The sequence below is a fragment of the Procambarus clarkii genome, chromosome 63 (genome assembly GCF_040958095.1).
Source record: "Procambarus clarkii isolate CNS0578487 chromosome 63, FALCON_Pclarkii_2.0, whole genome shotgun sequence".
Taxonomy (NCBI): Eukaryota; Metazoa; Arthropoda; class Malacostraca; order Decapoda; family Cambaridae; genus Procambarus; species Procambarus clarkii.
In genome coordinates, this window is record NC_091212.1 from 18,381,217 (window position 1) to 18,398,337 (window position 17,121).

At 45.3% G+C, this 17,121-nt stretch overlaps 1 protein-coding gene across 2 annotated transcripts in view; it reads right to left on the reverse strand.

Moving 5' to 3' along the window:
- The window catches only part of LOC123769480 (5'-3' exonuclease PLD3), a 113,131-nt gene that overhangs the window by 42,283 nt on the left and 53,727 nt on the right, over positions 1-17,121 (reverse strand). For both annotated transcript variants that reach the window (XM_045760606.2, XM_045760607.2), the window contains one exon: positions 7,385-7,485. In XM_045760606.2, coding sequence (XP_045616562.1) covers positions 7,385-7,485 — 101 coding nt within the window. The remainder of the gene's footprint in view (positions 1-7,384; positions 7,486-17,121) is intronic.

The following is a 17,121-nucleotide window of genomic DNA, read 5'->3' on the forward strand; positions in this document are numbered from 1 at the left end:
TCATAAACAACAAATTGCAGGTAAAGGATAATATTCAGAGGTTGAAAATGGGAAATAGATTCACGGAAGATGAAAAGGAAATGTGTGAAACACTTAACGAAAAGTTCCAAAGTGTGTTTGTACAAAATGAAATCTTTAGGGAACCAGATACAATAAGAATTCCAGAGAACAACATAGAGCACATAGAGGTGTCTAGAGATGAAGTGGAAAAAATGCTCAAGGAGCTAAGTAAGAACAAAGCAGTTGGTCCAGATGGAGTTTCACCATGGGTTTTGAGAGAATGTGCACCTGAGCTCAGCCTTCCACTTCAACTGATTTTTCAGGCATCCCTGTGTACAGGAGCTGTAGCTGATGTGTGGAAAAAGGCTAACATAGTTCCAATCTACAAAAGTGGAAACAGGGAAGACCCCCTTAATTATAGACCTGTATCATTGACAAGTGTAATAGTCAAAATATTGGAAAAAATAATTAAAACTAAATGGGTAGAACACTTGGAGGAAAACGCTATAATATCAGACAGACAGTATGGTTTTCGATCTGGAAGATCCTGTGTAACGAACTTGCTCAGTTTTTATGATCGAGCCACAGAGATTTTACAGGAAAGATGGTTGGGTTGACTGCATCTATCTGGACCTAAAAAAGGCTTTCGACAGAGTTCCCCATAAGAGGTTGTTCTGGAAACTGGAACATATTGGAGGAGTGACAGGTAAGCTACTAACATGGATGAAAAATTTCCTAACTGACAGAAAAATGAGGGCCATAATCAGAGGCAAGGTATCGGATTGGAGGAATGTCACAAGTGGAGTACCTCAGGGTTCAGTTCTTGCACCGGTAATGTTCATTGTCTACATAAACGATCTACCAGTGGGAATACACAATTACATGAACATGTTTGCTAATTTTGCTAAGATAATAGGGAAGATAAGAAACTTAGATGATTGTCATGCCCTTCAAGAAGACCTGGACAAAATAAGTATATGGAGCAACACTTGGCAAATGGAATTTAATGTGAATAAATGCCATGTTATGGAATGTGGAATTGGAGAACATAGACCCCACACAACCTATAAATTATGTGAGAAATCTCTAAAGAATTCTGATAAAGAAAAGGATCTAGGGGTGGTTTTTGATAGAAAAATGTCACCTGAGGACCACATTAAGAACATTGTGCGAGGAGCCTATGCTACACTTTCTAACCTTAGAATTGCTTTTAAATACATGGATGGAGAAATACTAAAGAAATTGTTCACGACTTATATTAGACCAAAGCTGGAATATGCAGCGGTTGTATGGTGCCCATATCTTAAGAAGCACATCAACAAACTCAAAAAGGTGCAACGACATGCCACTAAGTGGCTCCCAGAACTGAAGGACAAGAGCTACGAGGAGAGGTTAGAAGCATTAAATATGCCAAAACTAGAAGACAGAAGAAAAAGAGGTGATATGATCACTATGTACAAAATAGTAACAGGAATTGATAAAATCGACAGGGAAGATTTCCTGAGACCTGGAACTTCAAGAACAAGAGGTCATAGATTTGCAGTCTCCGTGGTGTAGTGGTAAGACACTCGCCTGGCGTTCCGCGAGCGCTATGTCATGGGTTCGTATCCTGGCCGGGGAGGATTTACTGGGCGCAATTCCTTAACTGTAGCCTCTGTTTAACGCAACAGTAAAATGTGTACTTGGATGAAAAAACGATTCTTCGCGGCAGGGGATCGTATTCCAGGGACCTGCCCGAAACGCTACGCGTACTAGTGGCTGTACAAGAATGTAACAACTCTTGTATATATCTCAAAAAAAAAAAAAAAAAAAAAAAAAAAAATTTAAACTAGCTAAACACAGATGCCGAAGAAATGTAAGAAAATTCACCTTCACAAATAGAGTGGTAGACGGTTGGAACAAGTTAAGTGAGAAGGTGGTGGAGGCCAAGACCGTCAGTATGTATACAGTATGCACCCAGTGCCCTTAGCTTTGTCTGCGATTGACGTACAGTATTTATCCGCCGGTGGAAGAATAATCGTGGAATTGACCATTTTTTTACTACAGCTCTTTGGTTATAAAACAAAATGTCTCAGGGGCTTACTAATAGTGCCTTATTAATGCCAGAAATGAAGCAATATTTTGCAAGAACTAGTAGCAGAAAATCAACCAGCACGAGAACAGCCGTACCCAACACGAGAACAGCCGTACCCAGCACGAGAACAGCCGTACCCAGCATGAGAACAGCCGTACCCAGCACGAGAACAGCCGTACCCAGCAAGAGAACAGCCGTACCCAGCAGGAGAACAGCCATACCCAGCAGGAGAACAGCCGTACCAAGCACAAGAACAGCCGTACCCAGCAAGAGAACAGACACCAAGCACGAGAACAGCCGAACCCAGCACGAGAACAACCGTACCCAGCACGAGAACAGCCTTACCCAGCACGAGCACAGTTGTACTCAGCACTGGTACAACAGCCGTACCCAGCACAAGCACAGTTGTACCCAGCACTGGTACAACAGCAGCCAGCACCAGCCGAGAAGCAGCTGAACCCACAGCAGCAGCGAGCACCAGCAATGCTGATGCAAACATCTAAAAACATCGTGTGCAGCATGAATAGTTAGAACAAGTGTTAAATTTAAGTGTGTACACAGTGTTAAAATTAAAGTTGCAGTAATTATAGTGTACAATAGTTTTCATAAACTGTATTGTAGTACTCAACATACAGCAGAACTACTTTTAATCAACACAGTGCTAACGACAGAATGCACTGCAGTACGTATTTACTGTAGAGCATTCACAACTTCACGAAACTTCAAGATGGACACAACTTCAACAATAAGGTAAATTTATGAATTACAGTATTTTTTAGTAGAGAAGTAATATATAGGTACAGTATGTAAAATGATAATGCATTTTTATTGTGTACAAGAAAAAAAAAAAGACACTGACACAAACACCTCCTGAAGGTTGCCTCTTGCAACGAATCCAACGCTCCAGCGAACTGGGGTTGGTCCAATATAGTACGTTGAATCGAAGTTGTACTGTATTTGTTAAAATTCCAGTTATTGCTTAATTATTAATTGGGACTAGTTTTAAAATACATGCCTTTTTATTACGAACAATTTGATACCAAAATGAAAGCACGAAAATTGACGTTATCAAACTGAACGAGTATACACATTAGGTTGCAGTGTGCCAATTGGTGCTCGTTTATGGATAACTTTAGGCTTTCCTGCGGGGAGGCACGCCGGGCTTTTGTACATTATATGCATATACACCTGTAGGGAATTTAATTGCGAACACAATGATACCAAAACGAATGACATAGCACGAGAATTAAGGTGAGAAAACTAAAACGAGTATACACATTTTACTGATTTTGTACACTCACGGGTAACTTTTGCCGACTTTAGGCTTTGCTGTTGGGAGTCAGGCCAGGTTTTTGGACATTATATGCATATACACCTGTAGGGAATTCTATTGCGAACACAATGATACCAAAACGAACGACGTAGCACGAGAATTAAGGTGGGAAAACTGAAACGAGTATACACATTTCAGTGTCGCCGCGCGCTCACCCGCACCGGCGGAAGCATGACGTCAAAGTTTGCGGCGCGCACGCCCGGGGTGCGATAGTGTTAAGCACTTAACCACTGAAGGTGATTAACACTATCACACTCTGTTGCTGGAACTCATTTTTTTGCCGATTCGAAGCGAGTGACTATGGCTCGCTTCATGTAATCCACTCAATTTAACGGCCTCTTTTATACCGATCTGCCGGTAATAACGACCAGTTTGGGAGACCAGTATTTAGAGCCTCATATAACGGTCTGGCGGTCGATATTACCGAAGGTCGGTAATGGGTTTGTCTTGACATCAGAGGATCTTCACATGGCAAGCAGGTCCCCTACCCCTTTCATCCCCTCCCTCACCCTCACTGAACGTCTCCCCCACACCCTCACTTCCTGCCTCCCCCCCTCCCCCCCCCCCGCAAGACCCTTCTGGGAAATGGCTCAGTAGACTGCCAGTCAGCCAGAGACAGCCTGGAGAATCTCCATCTAATACAATAAAGCATTCATGAAACAAGTATTTTATAACTTTCTATTATCCTAATATTATTACTAAACAAAATCTGGAAGCAAAAATATATATGATGTACATCTAGAATTTAATTAAGAAACATCTGTTTAACTGGGTCAAGTATGTTAGGCTTATCAGCGAGCCGGTCCTTTCCCCACCACCGACCCCCCCCCTTTCCCCCCCCCCCATACATCACATACAAACGCTCTCTCTGCTTCACCTCAACAACCATCGCTCCATCCCTCTCTCCCTCCCTCAATCAATCCATCCATCCATCCATCAATCCATCCATCCATCTCCATCCTACCATCCATCTCCATCCTCTCCCTCCCTGCCTACCACCCAGCCTCTGCCTGCCTGCCTTCCTCCCAAGCTCTGCCTGCCTGCCTCCCTCTCTGCCTACCACCCTGCCTCTGCCTGCCTGCCTCCCAAGCTCTGCCTGCCTCCCTCCCTGCCTAACACCCAGCCTCTGCCTGGCTTCCTCCCTCCCTCCCTCCAAACTCCCTGCCTACCACCCAGCCTCTGCCTGCCTACCTCTCTCGCAAGCTCTGCCTGCCTACCTCCCTCGCAAGCTCTGCCTGCCTACCTCCCTCGCAAGCTCTGCCTGCCTCCCTCCCTGCCTAATACCCAGCCTCTGCCTGCCTTCCTCCCTCCCTCCCTCCCAAGCTCTGCCTCCCTCCCTCCCTGCCTACCACCCAGCCTCTGCCTGCCTACCTCCCTCGCAAGCTCTGCCTGCCTCCCTGCCTACCACCCAGCCTCTGCTTGTCTGCCTACCTGCCTCCCTGCCTACCACCCAGCCTCTGCTTGCCTGCCTGTCTCCCTCCCTGCCTCCCTCCCAAGCTCTGCCTGCCTCCCTTCCTCCTCGCCTCTCCCTCCCTTCCTACCTCCCAGCTTCCCCCTGCCTGCCTACCTGCCTGCCTACATTTCAGCCTCTCCATCCCTGCCTGCCTGCCCATCCACCCACTAGTCAGCCATCACTGACACAACAAGTGCATTTGGAGCCGACATGGTTCACGGATGTTCCTTGATTGTGCAGATATGTCCAACAAAGTCACAGAATGAATACTCCAGCCTCATGACAAATCAAAACAATGTGCCGTGAATCTGTGACGTCACAGGGTAGAAGGCATTAGAGTGGTGGACCCAGTGGCTGTCTGTATAAAATATATCTTACCTGAATGTTACTTGAAAAATTACTGACACTTAACTTCGGAAATACTGGAGCTCCGGAAATAACGACCAGGGTACACATATGGGCCATTAAATCAAGTGGATACTGTATTAAAATATTTGTAAAAATTCAATTTTTATCCGATCAACTTCTGGGTGGTTTCAAAATGAGTACCTTTAGATTGCGCACAATTTGATACCAAAATAAAAGATGTAACATGAAAATTGATGTCAGAACACTGGAAAGATATAAATAATTTTGTGGTGATGACCTTCAAAAAGTGTCCAAAAGTTAAAATATTTGTTAAAATTCTATTTATTGTTCTATTATCATGGGACTAGTTTTAAAATATGCGCCTTTATATTGTAAATAATTTGATACCAAAATGAAGGAAACTGCCCGAAACGCTTTGCGTAATAGTGGCTTTAGGCATTGTATGTACTAGCTCTTATCTATAAAGCCAACAAACTTTGTAAAATCTCTTTATGTATGTACCTTTGCCTAAATAAAAATTATTATTATTATTATTATTATAAGGACGTGACGCGAAAATTGATGTCAGAAAGATAATAAATGTCATAAAGATAATAAATACTTTTGTGGTCCAAATTTTAAAATATTCGCTAAAATTCCATTTATGTTCCATTACTATGGGACTAGTTTAAAATACGCACTTTTATATTGCGAACAATTTGATACCAAAATGAAACACGTAACAAAAATTTATGTTAAAAATGAACGATTAAATATATTAGTTTGTAGGTGTGCCTATTCGTGCTCGTTCACGGGTAACTTGGCCGACTTTAGGCTTTGCTGTAGGGAGTCACGACGGACCTTATATGCATATACCTCTGTAGCGAATTCTATTGCAAACACAATTATACCAAAACGAACGACGTAGTACAAGAAAAAAGGTGAGAAAACTTAAACAAGTATACACTTTTCGGTGTCGCCGCACGCTCGCCCACACCGAACGGCGCATGACGTCATTTCTGCGGCAAGCACGAACGGCGAGCGATAGTGTTAAGATGCTTTTACAAGCTCAGGTTATATAGTTACATCACTTACATATATACATTATGTAATTGATACATTACATGGTCAATCTTGGGTACAAGTACAATATATCAAGTGTTCCAGTATTCATATAGTAGTTACAGAGTTCAGCATACCTCAGTCCAGGAGGGCGAAAGTCAGTCAATATGGGACATTCTACAATATAATGTTCAAGGGAGTGCATGTTTTCTCTTTCACAAAGTTGACACATTGTGTACTCGACATTTGGGTTTTGAGAAAGCTGCCAGATACGTCTATATCCCAGGCATATTCTGGCCACTATAACATCACATTGCCAAGTTCTTGCTCTATTAGTTCCATATGTGAATGCCTCCTCATGATATTTGATATGGGTGTTTCATTAGCTGTGACAAAGAGAATACTTAAACAAATATCTAATGAAAATCTCACTGGCCTAACAAATTCACAAAGACCTGAAAGTTGTAGCCTGAGAACTGAAGGGTGGATTGCCAGCGTGGGGGTTTGGGGCTACCCCTTCCCCCTCCTGGGTTGGGTGGGGGGGTTGGGCAGACAGCAGCGCGGCGACATAATGACGTCATGCTCATTTGCTAATTTTCGTTTGGGGAGTTCTGCCCACTCGTTTGGCTTTCGGTAGCAATAGTTTCACCAGAACAGGGGTTTGTTTTGGGGCGCCTACCTTCCTGGGTGCCAGATCCGGTCGATGGCAGACAAAGAATGCTCCCAACCACACGGGGGGTTTCTATAGGCCATTGATCCTTGTGCCTCTCTTGAGGGGGCCAGGTTCTGGTTCATGGTCCCCGGTAGGCAAGAACTCCGTGCACATTGACTGATGCCAGAAAGTTATACATATCCATTCAGCCTGGATAGCTCCAGGGAGCCGACGGGGCTCCCCCCCCCCCCAGAAAACAAAAACTATATGAATAATATGGGCAATGTTCAGGTGTAAAAACCCAGTACTGTACTGAAAGTAAGTGTTGCACACGATATTACTACATGTACTGCATTTTCTTAAATTGAATACAGTACAGTACTGCATATTTCAATAATGTCACCTCACTGCATGTGACACTGCTAAATATGACTAACCTACAAAAGAAAAAGTCATACTAACTTGAGCAGCACCTGCTGCAGCAAGCAGTTCACTGTCACGCTGTGGAGAGACAGCCGAGGGGGAATTCTGTGCTATTCTAATAAGCACATTTTTACCAATACCTGTAGAATTGACAATAAAATATTAGAACTTTATGAGAAAATGTCTAACTGCATTCATGCAACACCAATCCAGAGCAACATTTTATAAAGTCTATTTGTAGATTTTCCTCACTCAAAACCTTCCCTGTTGTCTCACAAAACCAATACAGAATTATAAATAATTTTAATTTGAAATACGATACATTAAATTGTCATAAAATAACTTACACGATATTTTACTCAAGGATGCAGCAAATATATGTACTCGAAAAACATCGAGGACTAGACTGATTTCTGGCATCAGCCAATGTGCATGGAGTTCTAGACCTACCGGGAACCACGAGCCAGAACCTGGCCCCCTCAGAGAGGCACGAGAAGCAATGGTCTATAGAAACCTCCGTGTGGTTGAAAGCATTCTGCCTGCCTTCGACCGGGTTAGGCACCACCAAACAAACCCCTATTCTGGTGAAAACATTGCTACAAAGAGTCGAACGAGTAGACAGAACTCCCCAAATGAAAACAAGCAAACTGGCGTGATGCCACCACATTGCCAAGCCAATGTCTGCACAACCCCTCCCCCCCCATCTCCACAGGAAAGGAAAGGGGAGTCCCAGACCTTCATGCAAGCTACCCATCCTTCAGTTCTTTAGGCTGGATGTCAAAAAATTAAAAAAACACCGACCAGGAAGGAGGAAGGGTTGCGAGGGAGCCTCCGGATCTCACCCAGAAAATGGTGTTTCATTACATTCAACGCTGGTTTTCTGGGGAAAGCCCCGTCAGCTCCCCGGAGCTAACTACCCAAAGACAAAAACAAAAATGGGGACTTACCCGGGAGGCGGTCGGCCCTTGCTCCTCAACTTGAAGTCGAGATAACTGGCTGCAACCTGCCGACCCAATGCGACACAGGCACTACAAGGTCCAGGAACATTGACACGGTAGCAAGCAGCCAGGACCATGTTCGACCTCCAAAATTCCCGTGCCCGAATGTCAACCCAAGACATTTTCCCGAAGACGGCAGCCAAAGCAGCAATCTTACGAATGTCATGGGCAGGAGAATAGACCACAGGCTGGCTAGACCTGGTAACTCTGCAGACGACCTGGGAAACCCCGCGCCCTGGAACAGGGAAGAAGGGAAACCGAGTCAACCCAAAGCGCATCCCCGGCCACCAAAGCCGTGGTGCACAGATAACAGTGGAGAGCCATGAGCAGACACAACACACGGTGCACCCTCGGCCTGACCAATGAAGCATCAACAACCCAAGGACCCCTCCGGAAAGCAGCAGACTCATTCTTCGCCAGAAAAGGAGATGGCTGCAAATGAACAAACTAACTACCAGAACCAAAAGAGCAGAAACCCCTGCGCCGGAGGAGAGCATGAAGCTCCCCAACCTGACCCCCAAGAGGCCAATGCAAACAGGAAAGAAAAGAGCCTTAGAAAAACAATCCTGAACCAAAGGGGCCACTACAAACCAAGGAGACGAGAGGAAAGAGAGCACCCGGTTCAACGACCAGGACAGCTCAGGCGGCGCATGAGCAGGCCGGAGGTGAAACAATGCACGAGATAGCTTGCGGAATGGAGCAGAAGTACAGTACAACCTCCATTCAACACACTATATGGGACCAACCCCGGTGCGTTGCAGGGTTGGATTCATTGCAAGAGGTGACCTTCAGGAGGCGTTTGTGTCGGTGTCTTTTTTTTCTTGTATATAATAAAAATGCATTATCATATTATATACTGTACCTATGTATTTCTACTCTACTAAAAAAATACTGTTATAGTTTTTATTTTCCTTCTTGTTGGAAGTATGTCCATCTTGAATTCTCATGGAGTTGTGAATACTGTACAGTAAATACGTACTATGCTGTATGTTGAGTACTACAATACAGTTTATGAAAACTATTGTACACTAAAATTACTGCAACCTTAATTTTAACACTTGAACACTATGTACTTAAAATTTACTCTTGTTCTAACTGTACACTCCACACACTATGTTCTTGGATGTTTGCATCAAGTTTGCTGGTGCTCGCTGCTGCTGTGTTTACTTCAGCTGCTTCTGAGCTGAAGCATACATTGCCTCACTTGTCGTGTCTTTCCATTGTGTCATGCGAGAGGCAGGTAAAATGCCGATGTCAATGAGGCTGTGAACATCTGTTCGTCTCTGCAACGAGATGGTCCATGAATTCCTTATCAAAATATGCTATAAAATAGTCAATTTCAGCCAGATCATCATCTGTATAGGGAAATAACAGTGTAACACCAACTTCGGTACCATCAAATAGTGGAATTTGTGGGACAAAAGTCTCACATTCCTCCCACACAAGCACACCTGTGGGTTAAGTTTTGGCACCAACACCACAGCCAACACCACCAAAAACACCAAAAACACAGCTCCATCGTCTTGTGCCAGCACTACGTATAGGTATACCAGGAGATGAGAGTGTTCTGCGTAGTGTAGGCCCACCACAAACACCTGATGTGGAGGGAACATTGTCGTCATTGTCCTCTGGCCGCGTAACACACTGCCACTTGCCTCGGTGTGTTGCTGGGCACAACCATGCCTAGTAACACCATCGCTGCTCATACTCGGTTCGTCAACACTGCTTGTATCAGAGCCTATGTCACTGAAGCCCGCGAATGATTCATCACATGTACTATCACTAAATAAACTCGCATCAGAGAACATACATGGTGGTGGCGACTCTAGCGGTGTTGACCCAGGGCGGCGAGGTAAGCTGGGTGAGGCGCATGTACTGTACACACTCACGACCTCCTCCACCTCATTCTCCCCTTCACTCGTGTCAGATCTCTGTGCAAGGTCTTTCTCTGGATCGTAGTCTAAGTCATCATCCATCACTCCATCATCATACAATATGTCGCGTAATTCCTCCTCAGAGTCGTTTTCCATGACCAAGGCTGACTTTGGAGTGGGAGCTGGTAGACGATGCGTCAGACATGGTTGCTTCCTTGAAACTGAGGCTCCCCACGGCCCTGGGGCATGCTGGGATTTAAAAAAAAAAAAGGTGGACGATCACTGGGGCTCTCAGGAATCCATTTTGTACCCACGTCACCGCACGCCAGTTTTGAATTGTACGCTATACCTATAAGATCCCTGAGACTCATTGCGCACCACCTGTCGAATGCCTAAAGGCGTGTTGCACAGTGCAGGGAGTAAGCCAGATCCAGTAACATAAATTTCTCTCAAATATTGAATTTACATCAAATTATATATTTTTGGGTTATATATTTAGTTCAGCAAAATTATTACATAAATAAGAGCTATAAAAATTACTTATTTAAGAACGGATTTTTTAATTTTATTATTTTGAAGCCGTAGGTCACTGAACTGTGGCGACGAAATCAAACGAAACATGCAAGGTGCTGTGTGTGTAACAAACACCATAACAAACGCAGTGTTTCCACAGGGCTACTATGTAGTGAGGAAAGAGAGAGAAGGGAGAGGAGGAGGTGGTGTATCTTTGCTACTAAGAGAAGGTTGGAGTTTCGAAGAGATGGTAATTCAGAACTGTGAAGGTTTCAGTGACTACATATCAGGCACCATAGCAACTGGAGGCCAGAAAATTATAGTAGTAGTCATATATAACCCCCCACCGAATGTCAGAAGACCCAGACAGGAATATGATAGAAACAACTTGGCCACCATCAATATAATAGAGAGAGCAGCTTCTGTGGCTAGCAGGAACGGATCCAGGCTACTAATCATGGAAGACTTCAACCATGGAAAGATAGATTGGGGGAACAGAGACCCACATGGAGGCCCAGACACATGGAGAGGACCAGACCCAGACTCATGGCCCAGACACCTATTGGAGCTGGATGTGAGAAAAGCTGTTGGGCCAGATGGAATCTCACCATGGGTATTGAAAGAGTGTGCAGGAGCACTTTGCTTGCCACTCTCAATAGTGTATAGTAGGTCACTGGAAACGGGAGACCTACCAGAAGTATGGAAGACTGCTAATGTAGTACCAATATTTAAAAAGGGTGACAGACAAGAGGCACTGAACTACAGGCCAGTGTCCTTAACTTGTATACCATGCAAGGTGATGGAGAAGATTGTGAGAAAAAACCTAGTAACACATCTGGAGAGAAGAGACTTCGTGACAACCCATCAACATGGGTTCAGGGAGGGTAAATCTTGCCTTACAGGCTTGATAGAATTCTATGATCAGGCGACAAAGATTAAGCAAGAAAGAGAAGGATGGGCGGACTGCATTTTTTTGGACTGTCGGAAAGCCTTTGACACAGTACCCCATAAAAGGTTGATGCATAAGCTGGAGAAACAGGCAGGAGTAACTGGTAGGGCGCTCCAGTGGATAAGGGAGTACCTAAGCAATAGGAAGCAGAGAGTTATAGTGAGGGATGAGACCTCAGAATGGCATGAAGTCACCAGTGGAGTCCCACAGGGCTCTGTGCTTGGACCTATCCTGTTTCTGATATACATAAATGATCTCCCAGAGGGTATAGACTCATTCCTCTCAATGTTTGCTGACGACGCCAAAATTATGAGAAGGATTAAGACAGAAAAGGACAGCTTGAGGCTTCAAGAAGACCTGGATAAGCTGCAGGAATGGTCGAACAAATGAATGTTAGAGTTTAACCCAAGCAAATGTAATGTAATGAAGATAGGGGTAGGAAGCAGGAGACCAGATACAAGGTATCACTTGGGAGATGAAATACTTCAAGAGTCAGAGAGAGAGAAAGACCTGGGGGTTGATATCATACCAGACCTGTCCCCTGAAGCTCATATCAAGAGGATAACATCAGCAGCATATGCCAGGTTGGCTAACATAAAAACGGCCTTTAGAAACTTGTGTAAAGAATCTTTCAGAACATTATATACCACATATGTCAGACCAATCCTGGAGTATGCGGCTCCAGCATGGAGTCCATATCTAGTCAAGCATAAGACTAAACTGGAAAAGGTTCAAAGGTTTGCCACCAGACTAGTACCCGAGCTGAGAGGTATGAGCTACGAGGAGAGACTACGGGAATTGAACCTCACTTCGTTGGAAGACAGAAGAGTTAGGGGGAACATGATCACCACATTCAAGATTCTCAAGGGAATCGACAGGGTTGATAAAGATAAGCTATTTAACACAAGGGGCACACGCACTAGGGGACACAGGTGGAAACTGAGTGCCCAAATGAGCCACAGAGATATTAGAAAGAACTTTTTTAGTGTCAGAGTGGTTGACAAATGGAATGCATTAGGAAGCAATGTGGTGGAGGCTGACTCCATACACAGTTTCAAGTGTAGATATGATAGAGCCCAATAGGCTCGGGAACCTGTACACCTGTTGATTGACGGTTGAGAGACGGGACCAAAGAGCCAGAGCTCAACCCCCGCAAGCACAACTAGGTGAGTACAACTAGGTGAGTACATGGATTAGATTCATCCACTCGCACTGGAGTTCTTGTGCCAATAACATGAATAATTTTTCAAATGGCAGATGTCTGTCATATTAAAGTATATTTTTGGTTTTATTAGTTTATTTTAATTAGGATAATAAAGCGCTATTAAAACACCGGTTTTAGAAATGATTTATTAATCTGAAACTTTCAAAGTCATGGGTCACTAAACTATGACGACACAGATGAAAGTGAGGGAAACCTCACTGTAAAGTGAGGTTTACAGTACAGTATTTCCTTATCTGTCCACCCTCACTCATCTTGTTTCAGCACAGAAAATGTATATAAGAAGATTTCAACACATTAGCTAGCTATTCACACTTCAGCCTGTAAATTAATCTACAAAGATACATGTGCCACAAATCAGTGAACGAAAATCATGGTAACACAGTTGTTCACCTGTGTGGACTACTCTGGGTGCTGTTTGGTTCATATGGTTCATTTGTTGTGTGGTCCACTTATGTGATCCAACTTGTCATATGAAGGAATTATTAATTGTAAACTGTGATAGACTGTAAAAGTTTTCCACCAGTCTGTGAACTCTGTCCCAACATCGTAAGCAAATCCACACATCCCCAGCTTCGGTGCACCATTGTTTATCAAAACAGGGGAGTAAATCTGGCCTAAAAAGCGTGCGACCTAGCCAGAGATGTGGCAAATCAGGGTGCGTTGAATCGAGGTTGTACTGTCACATCAATACCGAACGCAAGCTGCTGCGGCTCCGCCAGCGCTGCACAATACGAGGTAACAGTATTCGGAATAAGATGACGGTCCTGAAACAACCACGAAAGGAAGGTCAAGAAAACCCTATCAGAGACCAAAGTACACCTACGCAGAGATAGGAAATAACGGAAGGACTGCCAGGAAACTTCATACTGCCACCAAGTTGAAGCAAGCGGTTGGGAAACCATCGACGAAGCCATCTGCGCACCATACAAGTGATGATGGACTCAAGTCAGAAAGACCAGACACGAAGACTCGTGGAGAAGAGCGAACCAGCCATGTAACAGGCCAGACCAATCTGTTGAAAGAGGTGGAACCGCGGAAAGACCCTTGGGTTCGGACAACGAGCAAACAGCACCTGAAACCAAGGGTGGGCCGACCACCAAGGAGCCAGAAGGACAACTCTCCCCTGGTAAGTCTCCAAGCGAGCCAAGATCTGGAGCAACAGCAGAACCAGGTTGAAGAGGCACATATAACCCCACCTCGCCCAGTCCTGCCTGAAGGCATCAATCTCTACGGCCTCGCAGTTGAGGAAGGGCACCACGTATATCAGAAGACGCCTCAACCACTCCAACGTGAAGGGGTCCACTTCTGGAGGCCCGAACGTCTGACAGAGCCAACTGAATGATTCAGTGTCGACCATCCATTCCGTGGACAGGGGAATGAACTGTGACAGGCCATTTGCCAGGATGATGGACACCCCCAAATATGACCTATCAGGATAGCCAAACCCAAAGAACTAAGCAGACGAGTCACCTGAAGCAACCAGCCCCAAAGAGCTAAGGACTGCATCGAACTCCCTCAGTTCAGGCAATGAACCACTGGGGAACAGTCTGAATGGAGCCTGATCGTCGATCCGCAAGTGACCTGAACCCTCCTGAGCGACATCCACACAGCTGCGAACTCCTGCACCGTGATGTGAGCCCGATGGAAGGACAGACCCCACCATCCCTGGCTGGCCTGGTGAGCACTGGTCACAAAGCCCCAGCTAAGAGAAGACGAGTTCGTGAACACATCGAGCGAGGCGCAAAGGCACTGAACCCCAAAACACCCTTAGAAGAAGCCGGCGATGCAGCAACCGATGCAAGGCCCAGTCCCACATAAGACCCAGCCAAGACCGAACCTGAGAGGGAACCAGATGGGATTTCCGCCAGTTCAAAAGGAACCTGAACCCGGCGAGCTGGGAAAGAACCAAATCCCTGGCGAGCAGACATGCGGACAGGCTGGGAGCCCACACCAGCCAGTCGTCGAGGTAGTCTAGAACTTGAACATCTAAAAGATGCAGACAGGTCACCACGACCCGGGTAAGGCATGTGAAAACGCGAGGCGCCAGATTCAAGGCGAAAGGAAGGAAACAAAAGTGGTAACCTTGACGCCCCACCGCAAAACCGAGCCAGTCCCTGAACCCTGGATGAATCAGGACATGCCAATACGTGTCCTTGAATTGCAACACCATCCAAGCGCACTGCTCCAACAGAAGACGGACCTGGGACAGAGTAATCATCTGAAAGGAGGGGCAATAAACCCAGGGGTTCAGTTGGGACAACTCCAGAATGAACCTGAGGTCCATGCAGTCCCAGTTCAGAACCAAAAACAAGCAGGAAACCCACCTGAGGGAAATGGTTGTTTCGACCACGCCCAAGCGAACCCACTCCGAGATGACCTGACAGACCGCAGGAAAAGAGGCCTACCCTGCCAACTCCGATCCCCTCAAAGGAGGAGGGGCCACCCAACGTCACCACAGACCGCACGAAATGACCCGAAAGGCCCACAAATTGTGGGTCCAGGAGTGAGCAAACAGGAGAGCCTCACCCCAATCGCCCTATCAATGGGACGAACCGCAAAAGGGCTGACGCCTCTTATGAGAACCACGGTGGCACACAGATTGATTACTGCGCTGACTAGAACCAGACGGTTCCAAAGATTGTGCCGGCACCGAATCTAGCACCACGGGTCTACCAAAATGGGAGGATCCCGAGTCCTGGTGTGACCCTTCCAGGAAGGCCCCCATGAGCCTCTTGGAGAACCAACAAGTTCGACATAGGACAGCAACTAGACGAAGCTGCCTGGAGACACTGTAGACACTCGCTAATTCGGAATCTGACTATCCAGATAATGCCCTAATCCGGCCAAAGTGGTGGCCAGATAAAGTTATCTCCCTATCCGGCCAAAATATCCATGGAAGTCGGACTAGCCGGACTAGGTGTTTGGCCGGATCAGCAGCCTAACACTCGTTGTACACCACCACCAGGAAGGGAGGGAGTCACCCCTCACTGCTGCTCACTTCCTGTCCTACCCACATTCACTGCCTCCCTCCCTCCCCAAGAGTAATCTACTGCCACCTCCCTTCAGTAGGTGGCAGTAGATTGCCAGCCTGGAGAATTTCCATCTAATACAATAAAGCATTCATGAAGCAAGTATTTTTATAACTTTTTATTGTCCTAATAATATTGCTAAACAAAATCTGTAACCAAAAATATATATGATCATGTACTGTACATCCAGAATTTAAGAATGGGGACGAGTGTAGGGTTATCTGAATGAGCCCATCCCTCCCCCTCCCCAACCCTCAATACACCTCCCCCCACCCACCCACATCCCATATTCACACTGCTTAAAAGGTCAGTAGTTCAACTGTCCATAATTCATAAGTAAAAATGTATTTGTTTAATTAATAAACAGGAAGCAATAAAACATGTTAATGATTATGAATGTATCGTAATACTGTGCACTTAACATGAAAATCCACATATAATGGCATAAAGCTAAGATATAAATTTTAATATGGGCGGGAGGCTTTGGTCGGTGCTTTGTCAGCGAATTAACACGCTGGCTTCATAACACATTCCTCACCACCTCCCCTTTACAAATTCAAATTCAAATTTAAATGTTTATTCAGGTAAAGTACATACATACAAGGTGTGATACAAACATTGATGGATTTATAGATAAGAGCTAGTACATACAATGCCTAAAGCCACTATTACACAAAGTGTTTCGGGCAGGATTGGGTCAGGATTCGGATCAGGATTACTGACTGGATTGGACTGGCTTGACAGACTGACTAGACTGACTTAACTTGACTGACTTGACTGCTTGCCTGCCTGCCTGCCTGCCTTTCCCTCCCTCCCTGCCTGCTTGCCTTCGAAAAACTTAAGTTGGCAAACCAAGTGGCTGTCTGTACAAACATTTTTGGAAATGTGCTAATGTGAACATTTAATGTATACAACGAGTCTTAGTGCCGGGCCTAACACTCGTTGTACACCACCACCACCAGGGAGGGAGTCTGTCAGGACGGGAGGGAGTCGGTCAGGAAGGGAGGGAGGGAGGGAGAAGTGTTGAGTGTGTGGGTTCCGTATGTGACTCACTAAAGCCTATCGAAGGAAGGTGGCATGGGAGGTGTTGTAAGAATTATATTGTTTTCTTATTGCCGTGGAGAGCTAGTTACGAATATTAAATAACACACTATAATATTTGAACAGTAAGTACAGTATTTGGTTTGT